General features: G+C 32.9%; 1 protein-coding gene and 1 pseudogene across 1 annotated transcript; both read right to left on the bottom strand.

The window, feature by feature from the left end:
* Nucleotides 1–347: 347 nt before the first annotated feature.
* Nucleotides 348–1,750, bottom strand: LOC118049183 (uncharacterized; annotated as a pseudogene).
* Nucleotides 1,751–9,958: 8,208 nt separating this feature from the next.
* Nucleotides 9,959–12,037, bottom strand: LOC118049172 (uncharacterized). The gene has a single exon (XM_035059101.2). The coding sequence runs from the start codon at nucleotides 11,556–11,558 to the stop codon at nucleotides 10,290–10,292; it is 1,269 nt and encodes a 422-aa protein (XP_034914992.1). The 5' UTR covers nucleotides 11,559–12,037; the 3' UTR covers nucleotides 9,959–10,289.
* Nucleotides 12,038–18,403: the final 6,366 nt, after the last annotated feature.

Below are 18,403 nucleotides of genomic sequence, written 5' to 3'. Positions count from 1 at the left end.
GGGCATTATTTCCTCCTTTTTTTTTCTTTTTTCTTTTTAGATTTAGTTAGATCTATGTTTTTTTTCTTAATAATGATCTTACCTAATTCATATTGAATTTTCTAAGTTTATTTGTGTGCGGATTTAAATTAGTATCTAGATATATATTTTATGATTGTTTTACCTACTTGTTATGGTTTTGATACTTTTAATGATTGTATCTTATTGGTTAAAAGGTTCTAATATAAGATGATTGTTGTCAATTTTCCATCAGCAAGATCTGATGATGTAGCTATAGTTCTCTTATTGGTGCATGATGGGTTTTTCATTTATGAACATGTAGGCTTTGTTTACATGATGCAACTGTGTTTTTTTTTTTTGAAAAAAAAAATTTTATTTTTTTATGTTTTTATATCATTTTGATTGTGATATCAAAAATAAATTTTAAAAATAAAAAATATATTATTTTAATGTATTTTTAAATAAAAATACTTATAAAAACAAATATTATTATAATACCAAAAACTATCGTAATATAATTATTGTATTTTTCATGATTGAAATGTGAAAATAGCCTTGTCGTCTACACTACATTTGGTGATAATGAAATAATATTTTCCTTTCTAAAAAACTCCTTATGCTGTTTTGATTTTAAATGATTGACAATTTTTTTTTTTTCAATTGGAAACCTAATTAATGAATAATTGAATATTCGTTATGTTAAATCTCGCGTCATTTAACGCTACTGGGCCTTTCTTGGGCCTTTCATTAGGACAGAGTGCAATAAACTTTCCACTCTTTTAAAGTTGAAGAGCGTTAGTTAGATTACTAGTTATTTGACTCTTTGGGTTGTATATATATATTTTTTATATAAAAAATTTAAAATGTAAATAGAAAATTTTTATAATTATCTAAATAAATTAAATTGATAAAAATTGTTAATAAAAATTAAAAAAAATAAAAAATTAAGAAATATAAGTAAATCAAAATATTTGATACGATAGTTTTATTAGATTAACGTACATTAAAATTGAGCATATTTATTGCTGCGGATGGAAATAAGAAAAAGGGAGAAGAAAGAAAATACCAGAATGACGGCAGGTGCAGAGATTATTTGCGCTAGAACTATCCTCCCAGTCCCAGGATCTGGGTCACGTGCAGAAAGGAAATCCCCCATTTTTCTTCCAACCAAGCTCCCAAAGAAACCAGCAATGACAAACAACGCCATGAGGAAAGAGTTTTCTCATGAGAGAAACCAGTAAGCTCTAACAACACAGGTGTGGATGCCATAGCTGACCAAGGGAATAAATCGGTGACACCCTGAGACACATAATCTGGAAAGATGGGAGTCTTAATAACTCACTCGGCTTCATGGAACAGGTCCTGCACCTCTGTTCATTAGGATTTACTTGAATCTTGAATGCTAGCTCTCCTATCAGCATCTGAAAAGTGTGGATCATTGGCAAAAAATAAAACGAGCACACCCACTATAAACACTAATTATGCCGGCAATGTCGAATGCAACCCTCCACCCTGGGATTACCATGAAAGTTGCCGGAGCTATCAACACTGAACAGAATCCACCAGTAATGGAACCAAAGTTGGGTGTTAGTTGTAGCCATCCAAAGGCCGTACCACGATTGCTATCATCAGTTGAATCAGCAACGAGGGACTGGGTTGCAGGTGCAACAATATCGAGGCCAATGCCCTTCAAAGCTCCAGATATGGCCACCGGTTTGAGAAAAGCTGAATGACTTGAAAAGGCACACAGTCAGCTGGTATGGTAAGGACTACTGTACTTTTCTTGATAATTACCTAACAAGAATTACTTAAGAAATCTCAAACACATGAACCGGAAGTATTTTAAATATTTTCCGATTATTTTGGATTTGGGCACTTCAAGCTTCATGCGCAAAGATTTTCTTTCTGCGATTACACATATTTCACAATCTTAACAGCCTATTGTGATTTCCATGTATAAAAAAAATTTCAGGTGACAGGCAACCTTCTTATTGCTTGTAGAGTTATAAATTCAGCACTTCAGACGACTTGAGGTGTCCAGGGCGTGCTCCTTGTACCTGTTAAAATCTGGTGACTTCTTAGGTTTGTAATCTTCTCTTATTTCCATAGATCAAATAAAAAGCAAAATGTTTAATTAATCAGACAGAGCAAGGCATTAGGCTTGACAAAAGAATCTAAAAAAATCCAGTGCTCCATCCAATATCAGTGGTGCTGAATTAAGGCAACGTGAAAAGTAGCAGCAGCCCAAAGAAAGGCACCAGGAACTCCGACACGGGCACGGTGATGCCTTACAGCTAAATAAGCAGCTATAGGATAACAAGATGACGACTAAACAGGGTCAAGGACCCAAGTCCAGTCGGGTCCTTGCGCAAGGTAGAACCTACTTCTTTTATAAACACCAGGCAGCAATGACCCATCTGCTCTCTCCATGATCCCTGCTAAATTCACCGGAACTTAAGTCACCGTCTCTTCATTTTTTTGGGATTTGTTATAGCAACCTGTTCATAAAGCGAATGGATTTGCATTTTCAAGGTGTCTGACAAGTGGGATTGTATGGAGAGGTGGGGTTTGAAAAGAAAGGATATAACTATATTCGAGATAAATCCAATAATATTAAAAAAATAATAATAATAATTGAAATGTGTAATATAAGTTGTCCACAAATAAATTAACTATAATATATTTGGACGGATAATGAAGATCTATTCCAATCACTATTTATAACCTTTCTAGATAATACATTCCATTCTGAAGCAGATAACATGTCACGTGTTTATTTAGAATCCAGCTACTATAGTGATCACTGAAAAATCAAGGAAGAACTTTATTATTTTATGTTAGAATCCGGAAAAAAATTATATTTTTTTAAAAAGCTAGGGATTTAAAAATAATATAAATGAAGTTATGTATCAAAATTGAATTTAGAAAAATATAAAAGACCGAAAAGATTTAATTTTATAAATTAGAGGATTAAAGTGTATTTCTGAGTGCTAAAAGCATTTTACATTGTTCAAGACGTTTTAGTATATTTAATTAATTCTTCGGAGATTTGTATATTTTTTCTGTACTGAGTGATGCTGGGCCTTTTGAGCCTCTGACAATTCGATTGATAGTGTTATGAAGATCAGGCTTTTAGGAAGAGAGTTTTGAGTTGATTCAGAGAGGCTAAATGAAAGAAAGTGTTTTACGGGCAACTTGCTGGGCTGATTATTACGAAGATTTACACAGATGAGAGTATCCACGTATATTGATTACCGGAGAACATAGTTGTTGTATTCAGAAAAAGAAATTGAGTAGCCACGTATTAAAAACTTAAGAATCTAAGATACAATGATAAATTGAGATAATTTTCCCGTAAATAAGTAATGAACCTAAGGCTAAAGCAGGAGGGGGAAGGGACCCACGCTTAATAGATGTCACGATCAAATCATATGATCTCCTTGGGGACTAGAGATGAAAAAAGAGAATATCATTTGCCTTCGTACAGCTTTTATGGAAACCACGGCCACCACTTGGCCCGGTGGAGCCCGCATCACAATGAGCAGATCGAAATCAAATGGCCCACAACGGATTCCTATCAAATCCTACACGTGTGTCGTTATCCTAGATTCTCGCCTCTTGCGGGTCTCGGGAGCCCGTGTGACGCGTCACTCTTTGGTTCTTCGTAGGCATGAGCTGGCGCTGACGTTGTCTTTTGCGTCAGTCACTGTCAGAAAATGTCCCGTCACTTTATCCTTCAAACATCTAGATTGGTGATATGCCGGAGTTTTTTTTCCCCTGAAAATAGAACTGCACAATTTTTCTTTTTTGAAAAACTAGCACGTCTAATACTCACACAATGGTATATAAGTTGCAATGTTTTTTTTTTTTTTTTATATATATATATATATATAAGCTGTGCTATTAAAATAGACTTGGTTACTCGGGATTTGATTTGAAGTGAATTTGAAATTATATCAACTAAATAATTGATTAAATTATGTTTTATTAGTGTTTAATGGACTTAATCAACCTAATATAACTCAATTTAAATTTAATTAGTCAAGATATATATAAATAAATATATAAGATAAATTAGAACAATATAGTTTTTGTCTTTCATTAAAGCAACTTAATAGGCTTGACTTGCTAGGTTATTGGATCAACTCATTTACTTTTCTTATTTATTTTTAATAAAAAAATTATTTAAATTATTTTACACACCTCCCTATTAGAAAAAAAGACATTAAAAAAATTGATATATATATATATATAAACTCATTATTTTTTAAAAAAATTTCACTTCTAGTTGGTTTCTCTAAAACATTTTTTAAAGAAGTACGAGTCCTTTGCCTTCGAGTGCAGAAGAATGGGCGCCATTTACATTTCTCTTTTAATAACAAGCACAATAATTATAAATGTTATGATTATTGGTAAAAGCAATTAATTTGCAGGGATATAAAATTGCTTGAGTAGTTGACTGATTGCACAATTAGAACTTTAGATGTTACAAGGTCATTGTTCTACTTTTTTAAATAGCTACTCAAGTAAGTGAGTTACAGTTTAATTTATACTAAATATCTCTTCTTTATTAAAAAAGTAGATTTCTAACATTAAAAAAAAAAAAAAACACAAACAACTGCTTTCACATGCATACCATTGCATAAAATAAGGGCGATATGGTTCAAGATATATTTTTACTCTGCAGTAAATAACAAATATCATAAGACTATCACACCTGCAGCAAACACATATACAAAAAGTAGATGAATTGTGTACGATACCATTGATTAATTTTTTAAAATAACAATGTTGAATTATTGTGATACGGATAAGAATATTGTTGAAACGAATTTCAAATTCGGTCAAGTTAATTTGTAGGGCATCCAGTTCAGAATGAATAAAATAATAATGTTCTCTGGTTTTTTTTTTTTAATTAATGCTGGTATCCGAGTTGGTTTATATATACATTGATTAATTTCATAGGTCCTAAGATTAATGATAATATAATTTTTAGTGGCTTTAAAGTTTGTGAAATTTAAACTAGTAAACTATAAAGAACAAACTTAGAGATTTACCAGTTAAACTACATCTTTTGGGGTTGTATTGTTATTTAGTTGTATTCGTGAATAGGTGGAATGATGTTGTCCATTCATTAAATATATAAAGCTAAATCATGTGGTGTTTTTACTCTACATGATTTTTTTGTTCATCATTTCATATTTTATTGTGGATTATAATGGTGTAGTTTTTTAAAAAAATTCAATTTGATCCTAATTTTTTTTTTAGCACAGTTTAACATTTTTTTTGTCCAAATTAAAGCCCAAATGCATTTTTTTTGTGAGGGTTGGATCAAAAGACAAAGGATTGAAGTTCAAAACATGGGTGACGTGTGCAAATTTATTTATGAAGTATATTTTTGTTCCTATTTTTTTTTTTACTATAAGGTGACCGGTCATTTGAAGTTTGAAAAAAAATCATTTTGGTACTGAACTTTATTTTCATAAGCTTTCATTCCTGAAATGGGTGAGAGAAAAAATTGTCATAATCTAGCTTAGAAAGAGAAAGATGTCATTTCAATAATTCCAACAATTAAAACATTAGATTTTTGTTTCAAATAATTTCATATATGATAAGGGGAGTTTGACTTAAGTGTTTTTTTTCTTAAAAGTGCCTAAAGATTCAGATTTGAGATAGAGAAGAAATTGGTTTCTAAGTTTATCTTTGTCAATCTAATATATTGTTATCTTAATGTTAAAAAAAGATATCATCTTGAAAAAAATCTCGAGTCAAGTTATGTTTTTATAGGTTGTCCTGGTTGTTTTTGGACCTGCAAAATCAACATGATCACATCGAGTTAACCCCCACATGATTTATTTTTTTCATTAAAAAAAATTAGCAATATCTACTTTTCTTTTTTGTTACATTCAAGAAAAACCTAACCCACATGAATGACTGTGTGCATAAGTCAATAATCTAGTTTATAACTTCTTGATGAAGAATAACTGAATTGTTATTTATTAAAATGTTTTTTTATTTAAAAATATATTAAAATAATAATTTTTTATTTTTATTATTTTAACATCAATATTTTAAAATATGATGAAAAAATTAATAAAAATAATTTTTAAAAAAATCTAAAAAACGCGTTTGGATCTAAAAATCAAACACAGCCTGTCCAAGAGAAAGAGAGAAAAGAATGTGGTGTGGGACATGTGGGGTTGATGAAAATCACATAAGACCTGCCTAGGCAGACAATACAATGTCTCCATGACTCCATGTCTGCACGAACCACATGAATTTCTGTGCACTTTTATGCACAGGGAGAGAGAGGGAGAGCAAAATCATCCTGGAAAAAATAGGAAAAGAAGCACTCCTACCAAAATCTCCTTGAAACAACGTAACGAGCGGAAAAGCCCTTTAAAAATCTGTATTTCTATAAATATATATTTAAAATGATTTATACTACCACAATATGAAAAAACGTACAGTATAAAAAAATATAATGGAGCGTAATAGATATCTGATAAAGTTTTATTTTAGTTCTTGTGAATTTTTTTAAGACATTTTAGTTTCTATATTTTTATTTTATTTGCAAATTCATTTTCATTTAAAAATTCTTCGATCCTCATATTTATAAGAATTAAATTTCAGCTCTTATAACTTTTTTTACAATTAAATCCGATTGCTTGAAATCATGTAATAATTAATTACACAACTTTTTTTTAATGTAATGTTTGCAATATGATGAGTCAATATAATTGTATGTAATCATCTATTATATTAAAATTTAAAAAACTGCATAATCAAACATAAAAATATATATTAAACCATTGCATTATATACAAGGCAATTAATTATATATTACATCACAAAACTTACCATAATAATAAATGATTTATTTAGAGTTAACGTCAAACAATCTACATGGTTACCATAGCCTTATTTTTTTTTTTGTCACCTATACAAGAAATTACGACACATGTTAAACGTGTAGATAAAATATTGGAACAATCCATAATAGCCAAAAATTTTATATTTTCATCTTCAAACAATGTTTTTTGCTATTGGAGCTTTTTATACCCAAATTAATAACTAATTTATTAAAATTTGTTAAGAAAAAGAAAAATAAAAAAAAAATAACAAAGATATAAAACAAAGAAAAATCCTATGACCACTTTTAAATTTCCTAAAAAAATATTTTGTTTAGTACACTTTTTTTTTTTTTCCCTAACTCTGAATTAATGGGGCAACGGTCTGCTCGCATTCTGGTTCCCCATGTGGTTAACCGAGTCCAGTCTCCAAACAGAACAATTGTCAAAGGAGTCAGCAACATTTATCATTAATTTTGAGGCCAAGGTCAAGGTGTAATACCGTAGCAGCAGTACCAGTCTGAGTCACGAGTTCAGAGCTATTTTTTTCTGCGTTTTAAAAATATTTTTAAAAATTATATTCATATAATTCGAACCAGCTATTCTTCAAAATTACAAGAGCTATTAGTTGTTGATATTTTAATTTTATTTTTTTTATTTTTTTTTATCTTGATTTTTTAATAAATTTTATTTATTTTTAGTTTTATACTCGAATTTTAGTTTATTAAATATTATATTCTTTAATCTAGTCTTTATTTTTTGAATTTCTAATTTTTTATATAATTTTTTACCTCATTTTAAATCTGAGTATAATTTTTTACATTTAAAAAATAGCCTTGCCTTGCTAAGTAGCGCGTGAGGCTGGTGAAACAACTAAAAGAATCAAGTGATAAAGATGCCAATAATACCACGACTTGAAAAAGGATAATTAATTAAGAAACTGCTTAAATCTGATCGTGTTGTCTTGATTCGCGAGGGTAATTAACTAGGTAGTATCATTGCGATATTAGATGTATAATGAATATATTTATGTGAAAGATAAATAAGACGAAAGTCTAAAAATAAAATTTAGATATATCAAATAAATTCTTTTAATAAAAACGAGCATATTTTTTTATTCAATTATTGATTTTAATACAATTTAATAAACATGTTTAATATATCTTATTTTAAAATAAGTCAGTTTATTATTATTATTTTTTTGATTTACGTGGGTGTCCGGGCCAGCTTACGTGCACCACGATTAATCTCACGGTCCACTGAACACTCTGCAAACCCAGCGAACATATAAGGCACCGCGAGAATGACAAGCATGCACACGAGGACTCGAACTCATGAGCAGCAGAAGGAGAGAAGCTCCTCCCACCACCAAGCCAAGGCCCTCAGTGCTAAGTCAGTTTATTTTAATTAGCTGAGTTGAGGAATATATTCATTCTACCACACATAACATTAATTCATGATCTATCGCAGATGCTCCATGGATGCATGCTCTCTCGCGGGGACTATGGAGATCAGAAAGAAAGGTTTCAAATTTCTGGGGATGGCTCGAAATCGAGAGAGTGAGAGAGTCTGCACTTGCACTCACCTTTTCAGTTCAAAACGTAGAGATCAGTCGCTTTCACATGACCCCTGAGGGAGACTGGGAGCTGAGGGAGGAGCGAGAGAGGTAGACGGATTAGAGAGAAACAATCATCATTGCTAAAAACCATATTATTCTCTGGCCTGGGCCACCATGATTCCAAAAGAGAAAATGTCACATGTCACCACTCCTCTCCAAAACATGTCCTCATCCTGCAAATTGCTTGTTTATATCATAGCTAATCAAGTAACAGCTCTCTGCTATTTTGTTTCCCAAAAACTCTATCATAATTATGTTTCTGCACTGGTTTGATAATTTTCCTAGCCTTTTGCTATTACTTTCCCTAATTCTTACGGTTAATCATCTCGTATGGCTATCAAAGTGATTCATCACGATAGATTTTATGTTCCTTCTTTCTTTCATCAAGATCTCTCTCTTCTCCCGCTTCTGTTTATGCCCATGTAATTAATTGTATAATCATAAATTTATTATTTCAGCTGTAAACCCCCCCGTGGTCTCTTCCATGAAGACCTACAACTCAAGAAAATCAAGGAGATGTACCAAGAAAAAAGAGAAGGAAACCTTAGGACAACCAATCAACAAAAGCAAGGACTGGAATTATCATTGACTTTAATGGCAGGAACCTCATCTTATTATTAAGTCATCGATTATACCACAAACTGCATCTATTTAATTACCACAGACTGTCATCAATTATACCACAAACTGCTTGAATAAGTAGAACCAGTGGCCGCTTAAAAGTCGTGGATTTAGAGTTATATGAGATTTATACTGGAGCATCATCGATATATACTTTTTTTTTTTTTTCAAGAATATAAATGAATTAAAACTTGAGAATCATAATATCATGGATAAGGATGTAATGGGGATGGATTTTTTAACTTCTAGTTTATGATTGCGGCAGGTAAGGATTCCCCCAATCTTTGCCACCAATCACTCTATATTGTATTATATTATTCCCTATAGTACCATAACCGAGAGTAAAATGAACTATTATCCTAGAAGAGACCTACATATATACCATGAATTATACGATGAACCATGTAAGAGATCATATCACAATATTAAATTGGAAAATCATAAAAACACAAAGACAGTTAAAAAGGGCACTGCGTGTACAAAAATAGATCGTTGTTGAAGAAGATAACAAGTAAAAAATGATAGGCTTGTTCGCATCCCATAATAAAAATTGTTGTTTTGTCCTGCACCTCAACGGTACTGGGACATCGCAGGATGTATGCTAACCAGTGTTCAAGAAAAACAAGAATTGGACCACTCGATAGCAAAAAATCTTTCTAAGCAGACAAGATCTTCTTCGTTAACGCGGCGCCACCGACCTATTTATTTTCCTCCGGTGGATAATGTACGAGGAAGACAATTTTGTGTGCTGTGTTATGGGATTACATGATGGTATCCGGTAAAGTACTAGATGAAGATTTAAAGTGTAAAGCAATCAACTAGAACTGGATTACTTCGAACTAGCTAGCTCGAAGAAGAAAAATAACAGTTGGAAACCGAATCATGCATAGTAATATATATAATGACAAATATAAAGAAGGAACATATGAACATATCTACACATAATTTAAAGCGTAATATCTCGTAATTTGATACTCCTAAAATTATAAATTATTTATTGAAAAAGGAGAGAAAAAAGAAAGATATATGCTGCAATCTAGCCAAAGTGTCGGGAACCGAGGTCAATAACAGAATTATATCGTCTCTACCAAAATCACAGTGAACAGTACCACCACCATCTGCACATGACAATCAGCTGCCTGCAGCAAACCTTCTTCATGATCTACCTTGTACTCCCTTAATTATGGAGCGAATCTTGGTTAATGATCTCCCACTCTGAACTCTGAAGGACAGATCCATGAATCAACTGTACCCTCTGTACCTCTTGAAGAAACATTCTCTAAACCCTTTTCATGGTGAAAATCTGATGAAGCTGACGAGTAATTCAACTTACAGCTATTAACACGTTGCATATTACCATAATTCCCATTCAATGACCTCAAGTTATGATGACTCCCATCATTCGATAATCTCATCTCTTCTGTTGTTACATGACTTGTTAGCCCACTAAGGTTTGCATTAACATATCCATGGCCCATACCCAATTCCTCAAGGGAAGGTAGAGGCAAACTTGCTCTAGAATTTACACCCAAACCAGGCACATTAGGTAATTGTTGAGGAGGAGGAGGAGGGGGGTGTAGAAGGGGGTGAATTGAAAGCATTTGATTTTGCATGTTTAGCAGATTTCGAGTTTGTTTGTGTAGGCCTATATCATCAGGCAGTTGGTAGTTTACTGAACTGGGATTGAAAGTACTAGTTGCGGCTGTGGAAATAGTATTGTTATTGTTAGCGGGAGTACTAGTACTAGCAATATTAGTGGTATGAACAATATTATTGTTAAGAAGTGAAGGAAAAGAAGAAGATAAAAATGGGGTTTGCTGATGATGAACCTTTTGAGCTGTGGGACGTAGGGGGTAGAGTGGTTCCAGATGACCAGACCTCAAACCCGACCCAGGGCCAAAAAGATCGAGCCTTCGAGTAAACGGTGAGCCTGAAAATGGTGGTGCTGGGATCCCTGTGAACTCTTGCACCATTTGTCTGAAATTGGACGTGTCTGTCGTGAGAACTGTAGTGGGTGCCCTTCTTGATGCCCTTGTTCTCTTCTTGGGGTTTCTTGCTATCCCATGTGTCTGGTCATGAGACGGTGAAGAAGAGCGTCCTCCATCGTCATGAACCGATCGCAATTGCTTAGAGGAAGGTAGAGCTTGACTTGATCCTTGAACACCCAAAACCGCTGACTGACTTGATGATAATGAGTCTGGTAAGTTGATACCAAGATCAGTGCAATTCGGGTCGGATCTCAGGCCTCGTGACTGAACCATAATTGGGTTTGGTTGAGATTGAGAGAAAGCGTGGAAAAGACTCGGTGTAGGATCAAACAAAGTGACCGGTTGTTGGTGAGAAAGCAGAGAAGGACCAAAGTTGTGGGTAGAAGGATTCAAGAAAGCTGGGAGTGACTCTGGCCTGGAGTCATACTCTTCATCACCACCACTAGACGATTGCATACTACCACTATTACCAGAATCCATAACATACAAGAGTTGAAACAGCAGAAAGGAAAGAAGATAGTGATATATAGTTGCAAGGTAGCAGAGGAGAAAAGGTAATCTAAAAAAGAAGTTATGAGGATTCTGCAAAAGAACCCATCAGGTAAATGAATATATATAAAAATCAGCCTTTGAGAAAGTTTCCGTATCTTTTAAAGCCTGATCTGAAATGGAGGCAATCTCTTCCTTGTCTTGAGCTAACAGCGAAAGTTTCCGTGAAAAGAAGAGAAAAATGCACACAGATCTTCTTAAATATGATGGCTAGAGAGGAAAGGAACAGAAAAAGAAACAGGAACGAAAGGGTGAAAGTAAAGGCTAAAAGGTGGGACACATAATTGCTTCTTCTACTTCAGGGCATGGTTGGGATTAGGGTTTTTGGAGAAGGAAAAGAGATATGAAAGAAAGAAGAAGGTTATTTAAACTTTTTTACTCAAAAAAAAAAAAAAAAAAGGACTTGCAAGACATTAATGTTTCCACTAAGAAGATCCTCCTTTAGAGAGTGCAGGGTGGGGTCTCCATTGGAGTAGAGAAAGAGTTGCCGGTGGCTGGCGACGGGTCAAAATCAAAGTGAATGATAAAGAAAGAGGGAGGGACTAGGGAGGGTGGGTTTAACAGGCAATGAATGTGAAAGCAAGAAAGTGATGTGAACACTGAATTAATAAAAGTCTGGAAATACAGTAGAAGATAAAAAGAAGAAAAGTAAAGAGTATGAAAAGGGAACAAATACTTGGTTCTTTGCCTAGCTAAAATACATGAATTATTAAAGTGAGCAAAAATTCATTCCACCGCCCCCATTACTCACTATTTTTATGTTCACACTCTACATTAGCATATACTTGTGATATGAATTTGTTCTTTCCTGTCCAATATTACGAATTAACAGCACTACTTTTATTATAAGAAAAAAAAAGAGACGTATATATATATATAAAGGGTTTTAATATATTTCTTTCAGGGAAGAGATTCCGCCCTCCTTATTGTTGCTCGACCTATCACTAGCTAACATCTTTGGTCAGTAGAGAAAACTTCAGTTTGGGAAATAACATTCAATTTCAACCTCTATAATTTGTGAAATTAATTCGTAAGCATGGTTTGATGATGAAGCACCAAGGACTTAAAACCAAATCTAGGTCAGCCTTTGACCAAGTCAGAGCTCAGGAACAAAATCCAAGTTATAATTGAGCAAGATCAGAGAATCTTTTGCCATCTTCGTCATCTGAAATTAGGATTCAAAGGATAATATTTTCCTTCACCTTGTAACTTTCAATTCTTTTTTTTTTACTATTAATTTAAAACTTTTAAAAATAAAAACTTTGTTTCATGTAATGTTCTTTCCCTTTCTTTAGTTGTGGAACTATGAATGATTGCTGATAAATACAAGTCTCGTTGCAATCTTCACGTAATCTTTGATACCCTTGCACACTATTTTTTTTCGAGGGTTGATGCTTAGTTTTATTCTTTCGAGACTTAGAATAATAAAAAGAAAGAAGAAACTTTTAGAGAGTATATGATTTAGCTTGGATACGTCGGTTCACCCACATCCAAGTTCGCTGCAACCATCAGAGCTAAAAAGTGATCAATTTCCACTTCCTTTAATACTACTATATACTTTAAACAAATGCATATATAATGCACTTTAATTTATGTGTAAAACTGTGCTTAATACAAGGGAAAACGATTATAAAATATCAAAACTACAATTATTTGAGGCAAATGTCATTGTCAAATGCACGTGTACTATATCTTATTCTCTGTGGTGCTTATTGGCCTACATATGAGCTACATATAAGCCAAATTGATCTCTCTTCATGTCTTTCATGCCTTCACGGAACATAAATTTGATTGCGCTGCCTTTCACATCCACCCTTCCGCTGCTTTGCTTTCGTGCTTCTGTCCAAAAAATGGCTTCCAAGGAGACAAGGGTTTCAAGCTGCTAGGTGAATATTAAGCTTATAGGTCAACTATCCATCGATGGAATATATATATATATATATATGGGACGGAATATTACTTGAGAAAAATTCTGAACACCTCGAACAAGAAAAATTAAACTGCTTACTTATCAATGTTTTTTTCTCTTATCGAAATGTTGGGTTTTGAAAATTAATGTTTGGTAATTCTGCATATATATGATCATTATCTAGTATAAGACGATATCCTCATTCATAAATGAATAAATAAATAAGACGCCATCTCTAGCTGGTTGCTGTAAGTTGTAACCATACCATATACAAATATATATCCCATCACATTAATACCCATATATATATATAACCTAACTGAGGATCTCGTACGTGCAGGCTAGGCAAACCCTTTTCAACAAAAAATTTCATGTTTGCTTTTAAGCTTTTCTAGCCTTTTATGATTCGAACCAAGATATGGTGTAACGCCCGTGCTTTCAAGGATATGGTGGTTCAACTAAATTCTTGAATTGTGTTATATGCAGGAATTGCCCTACCTATGAATACGGGGAATTGAAGCCTGTTGATGAGAATATGGTGACTAGCTGATCACCTAGAAATTCTAAGCCATCAATGGAATGAGATTTATAGGTGGGGGCTCATTAATTAAGCCGACTAAGTCTTATTGCATTTTACTAAGTAGAAACTTCTACGGATGTTAATACGACACAGAAACGTGAGAAATCTTCTTTGTTCATTCTGACCAAACATATTATGATCTCCTAAGGAGGGAGAGAGACTGCAGAAGGTTCCCCTTTTCCTTCTATTTTCGTTGCGTTTGTTTAGCATAAAAGATAATTTCTCATCTTTTCATTTAATTTAAGAATGAGAAGGGATTCGGAAAAGTTTGAAATTTTTTAGCTCAGATCCATCAAAATTATATATGTCCCAAAAGGGTGATCAGATTATGAAGGAAAACACTTTGATGAATGTAAGACCAACAATATTAGGTGGTTTACTGTTGATATTGAAATAAACACTTTCCAATGCTCTTTTATTGCCACCCAAAAAAAATTGAGATGTGCCATTTCAAGTATACAATCTTAAGAGTCATGTTGTTACAAGGTTAAACTCTTCAGGGAAATGCAGGCGAAAACACAACTGGAAAAACACAATAGAAATATGATAAGCCCTTGAGATAGTACTGTTAAAATCAACAACATTAACAAAATAGTAGCGTTGACAAAATCAGCAACATTGATTGACAACGAGTTGGGACCTAGATGATGGACAGTCCAAGACATGTAGAGGCACATCAAAATTGATAGTGTGGGGATGAAAGTTAGACATTGAGTTTATGATAAAAAGTGACAGCAAAGTTGTGGGAAGTTTCGGATGGTTTTTCAGACATTACTAATTAAGTAAAGATTGTCCAAATCATAAATAATGGGCTCTTAAACAAGGGGTATGACTGTGAATGCTTTATAAAGTCACCAAGTTCATAGGAACATGGGGGAAACTACCCAATATTTGTTGGAATGAGACCACTAAAGTTCATGATAAATATGAGGGAGAAACTGCCTCACTATGTTATGAAAAATAAGAATTTAAGATTTGCTTTGTAACTTTCATAAAATTATCTATAAATAGGTTTGAAAGTTTTTGTTATGTAGCATGCAAACTTGATACAAGTTTTGTGTATAACACATATAAATTTATGTAATTATTTTATTAAAAGAGTTAATAAGAGAGTATGAAAGAATTCCTATAAATCTTGTCGTGTACTTTACTTTTTTACATTACTTTGCTTGTGTTAATTCCACTTACGCAATTGAAAGTGTGAGAACCTCTTTGAGTTAGTGAAATACATATAATTGTAGGCAAGCACAAGTAAAAAAATGAGGAAAAACTAAGTGTTGTAGAACTAAACTGTCCTATAAAGATTGAATTTTGTGAGTGAAAATTTATTATTATAACATATTTTCTCTTAAGTTTAAAGTTTAAAAGTTAGGACATCACTTGAAATAGTTAATCTAGATAGGTGATTCATGCTACTCCACAGACCAACTTAATTTTTTTTTCAATGTAAAAAAAACACTAATAAAAGGATAAATTTGTCAAAATCAATTTGATAATAACTAATGAATGATGTGTAAAAGACTATATGATTCCATATAAGAAGTTAGTTGATTTTTTTAGAAGGGCAAAAAAATTATTATATTATTCCAATCCATAACATAATAAGTTCGCATAGTGATTTTCTAATTACCTTTTAGTTTTTTTTTATTGAATTAGTTCCTCAATTATATAAAAAAAAAGATTGCTTTTTTCTTAGAAAAAATGAGAAAGCAAAAAACACATTATACCAATTTTAGAGCAATTATTCTCATATTCGAATTTGTATCTCTCTCTTTTACATGTAAAAGCGGAATCTATTGGTAAATATTTATGATGGGATCCACTCGTATTTTACATGAGAGAGAATCTAGTAATTTGGCCCAACTGAAATTGAGAAAGAGTCCTCGCTTTCTCTTTAGGCCCAATGTTAGATGATCATTATAGGCTTAGTTTAGGAAAAACAAACCTCTTAGGCCCAGTAAGTGCAACTGAATTTCAGCCCAGCATGGAGTTTAGCTCTTTGGTTTCTTTCTTCAAACCGAGGCTCACCAGGAGGGAAAAAAAAAAACTTGAGAAGCGGATTCGTGTTGGATTGCAGTGATCAAAGGTTTTCTTTCTTCATATTTTAAGCTGATACCTTACCATACTGCCAGCAGCGACACATGAGGCTGGATGGACTCGACAAAGGGTTCTGTAAACCTTTGTTTGGCGTAGAAAAAGTGCTGTCTGGGTAATGGACCTGCTCGAAAGCCTAGAGTCTGATAGCCTGGGCCCACTGCGAAGAAGAGTTCAATAAACAATGGCCCAGATAACAGAGTGAGGCAGTTGAGATCATAAAACTCGTTAATCTAATTTTGAACAATAAAATTTAAAAAAAAACATAAAAAACGGAAGTTAACTTGACTAATATATTATATATTCTCAATAAAATTTGTATATCATAACGTTACTAGTTTTGGATAATGTTAGTTATTTAACGGTGATTCTCAGTATCAATTAAAAGCTGATTAATATGGTTTTTTTACGTTGATGAGGGACGTTTACAGAGACCGGAGAAAATGACCCATAATGTCTAGCTGGGGTTGATCCCGAGGTGAAGCAATCCGACGAGCCCAATCTGCTTTCTCCTGAAGCTTGGGTAAAGGGTAGCAGAGTGTGTTCTGTGTACGTTTCAAGGGCAGCCCTTTCCGAACTGTCCACGCATCTCTCCTGCTCTCTTTTAATCATTGAATCCCAAACCCTAGCCAATGCAATCACATGTGCCGACCTCCAACATTTTCCACAACCTCATCCAAGCATTAATTTTTAACTCTTCCAACCTTCCATTCAGAGCTTAACACAAGGGCTATACTGTAGAACAAAGGTTTATATATATATATATATATATATCATCCGCACTTGGTTTGAGAGTTGTCAGAGTCTTGTGGGAGCAAGAATCCCTGTTGCTGGGAGATTGGTTACCCTTCTTTGTATTGAAGTCTCGTTAATCATGAAGAATGTTTTGGTGAAAGGTGTTCAATGAGAATGAACCGACTTTTTTCTCACTTTTCCCAAACAATATTATCTATGAAATCATAAAAAAAAATTATATAAAAATTGAGTTTTTCATGGTCTGTTGTGAAATTGAGACGTGAAACTTGATTGAACTTGCATATAAAAATTCTTAAAAAAGTAAGTGCCTTGTTGGCGTAGATCGAGGAATTCTCCAATACTTAAATTTATACTTATACATGGGAAGATGCTAATGTATAGAAAAAACAATGAGATAATATAGAGTGTGCATCTAGCTTGGTGTGGCTCTAGAGAGTTTGCAGGGTGAAAAGCATAGTTTTTAGATTTATCTCGGTTCAAGGTTTAGATTTTGTGTTTTAACTGGGTCATCGGATAATTCGGGTTAATTTTTTTTTTAAAAGGGTCTTAATGGGTCATCAAGTGTTAAAATTTTTTTTTTTTTTTTTTTTTAACTCGGCTTGATTTGAATCCCTATTAGGTTCAGGTTTCAAAACTATAGTAAAAAGTTTGTTTTCAAAGTTTGTCCTTGCATGCGCTTGTGAGACTGGGTGTCTTATTATGTTATTGGCCGACCAAGATGGTTCATCAGTTAGCATGATGTTGTATCATGGATTCTATGTCTGACACATGATTAGAGAAGCTAATGTGCCATGTCTCTTGTGATGAATTACATTTATTTTTATTTGTGTTCATTTGTGTTGATATTGGTGTTCATGTGGGTTGGTAGGCATAGAAAAAATATAGTTATAGACTATAGAAAACGGTATATTTCTATAAAATGTTTATTTGTCCAAGACAAAAAAAACAATTATGTGTATTGCACATTAAAATTAAAAGAAAATTGAATTGGTTGTTGGCTAGTCACAGACGACTAATCAATTTGGTTGCCTTAAAGGGCAACCACACCTAATCGTGCTCTTCGGGCTATCATGAATTTTTATTTTTTTTTATATAAATTATACCCCATTACACACGACTAAAAAAAAAAAACTTGTATCATTATCAAGAAGAAAGAAAATTTTGGACTTGTCACGCTTATGCCATTCTATACTGATATATAAATCTTTAATGCGAATTATCCTTAACGGCACTCAATCTCATCTTAGCCACTTTTAAATCATTAAGGGTGTGTTTATTTTTTTTTTATTTAAAATAATTTTGTTTATATTTTCAAATTATTTTAATCTGTTAATGTAAAAAAAAAATTTAAAAAAATAAAAAAAATTTATTTTTATATATTTATAAATAAAAAACACATTAAACCATCACCGTTACTACTATTTCAAATAGGTCCTC

Source organism: Populus alba, chromosome 2 (assembly GCF_005239225.2).
Source record: "Populus alba chromosome 2, ASM523922v2, whole genome shotgun sequence".
Taxonomy (NCBI): Eukaryota; Viridiplantae; Streptophyta; class Magnoliopsida; order Malpighiales; family Salicaceae; genus Populus; species Populus alba.
The sequence above is the reverse complement of the archived record's forward strand: the minus strand, read 5'-3'. Positions and strand labels throughout refer to the sequence as shown.

What these genes read in the sequence shown, in the direction of transcription:
- LOC118049172 (XM_035059101.2), bottom strand. Translation starts at nt 11,558, where the DNA reads ATGGATTCTGGTAATAGTGGTAGTATGCAATCGTCTAGTGGTGGTGAT.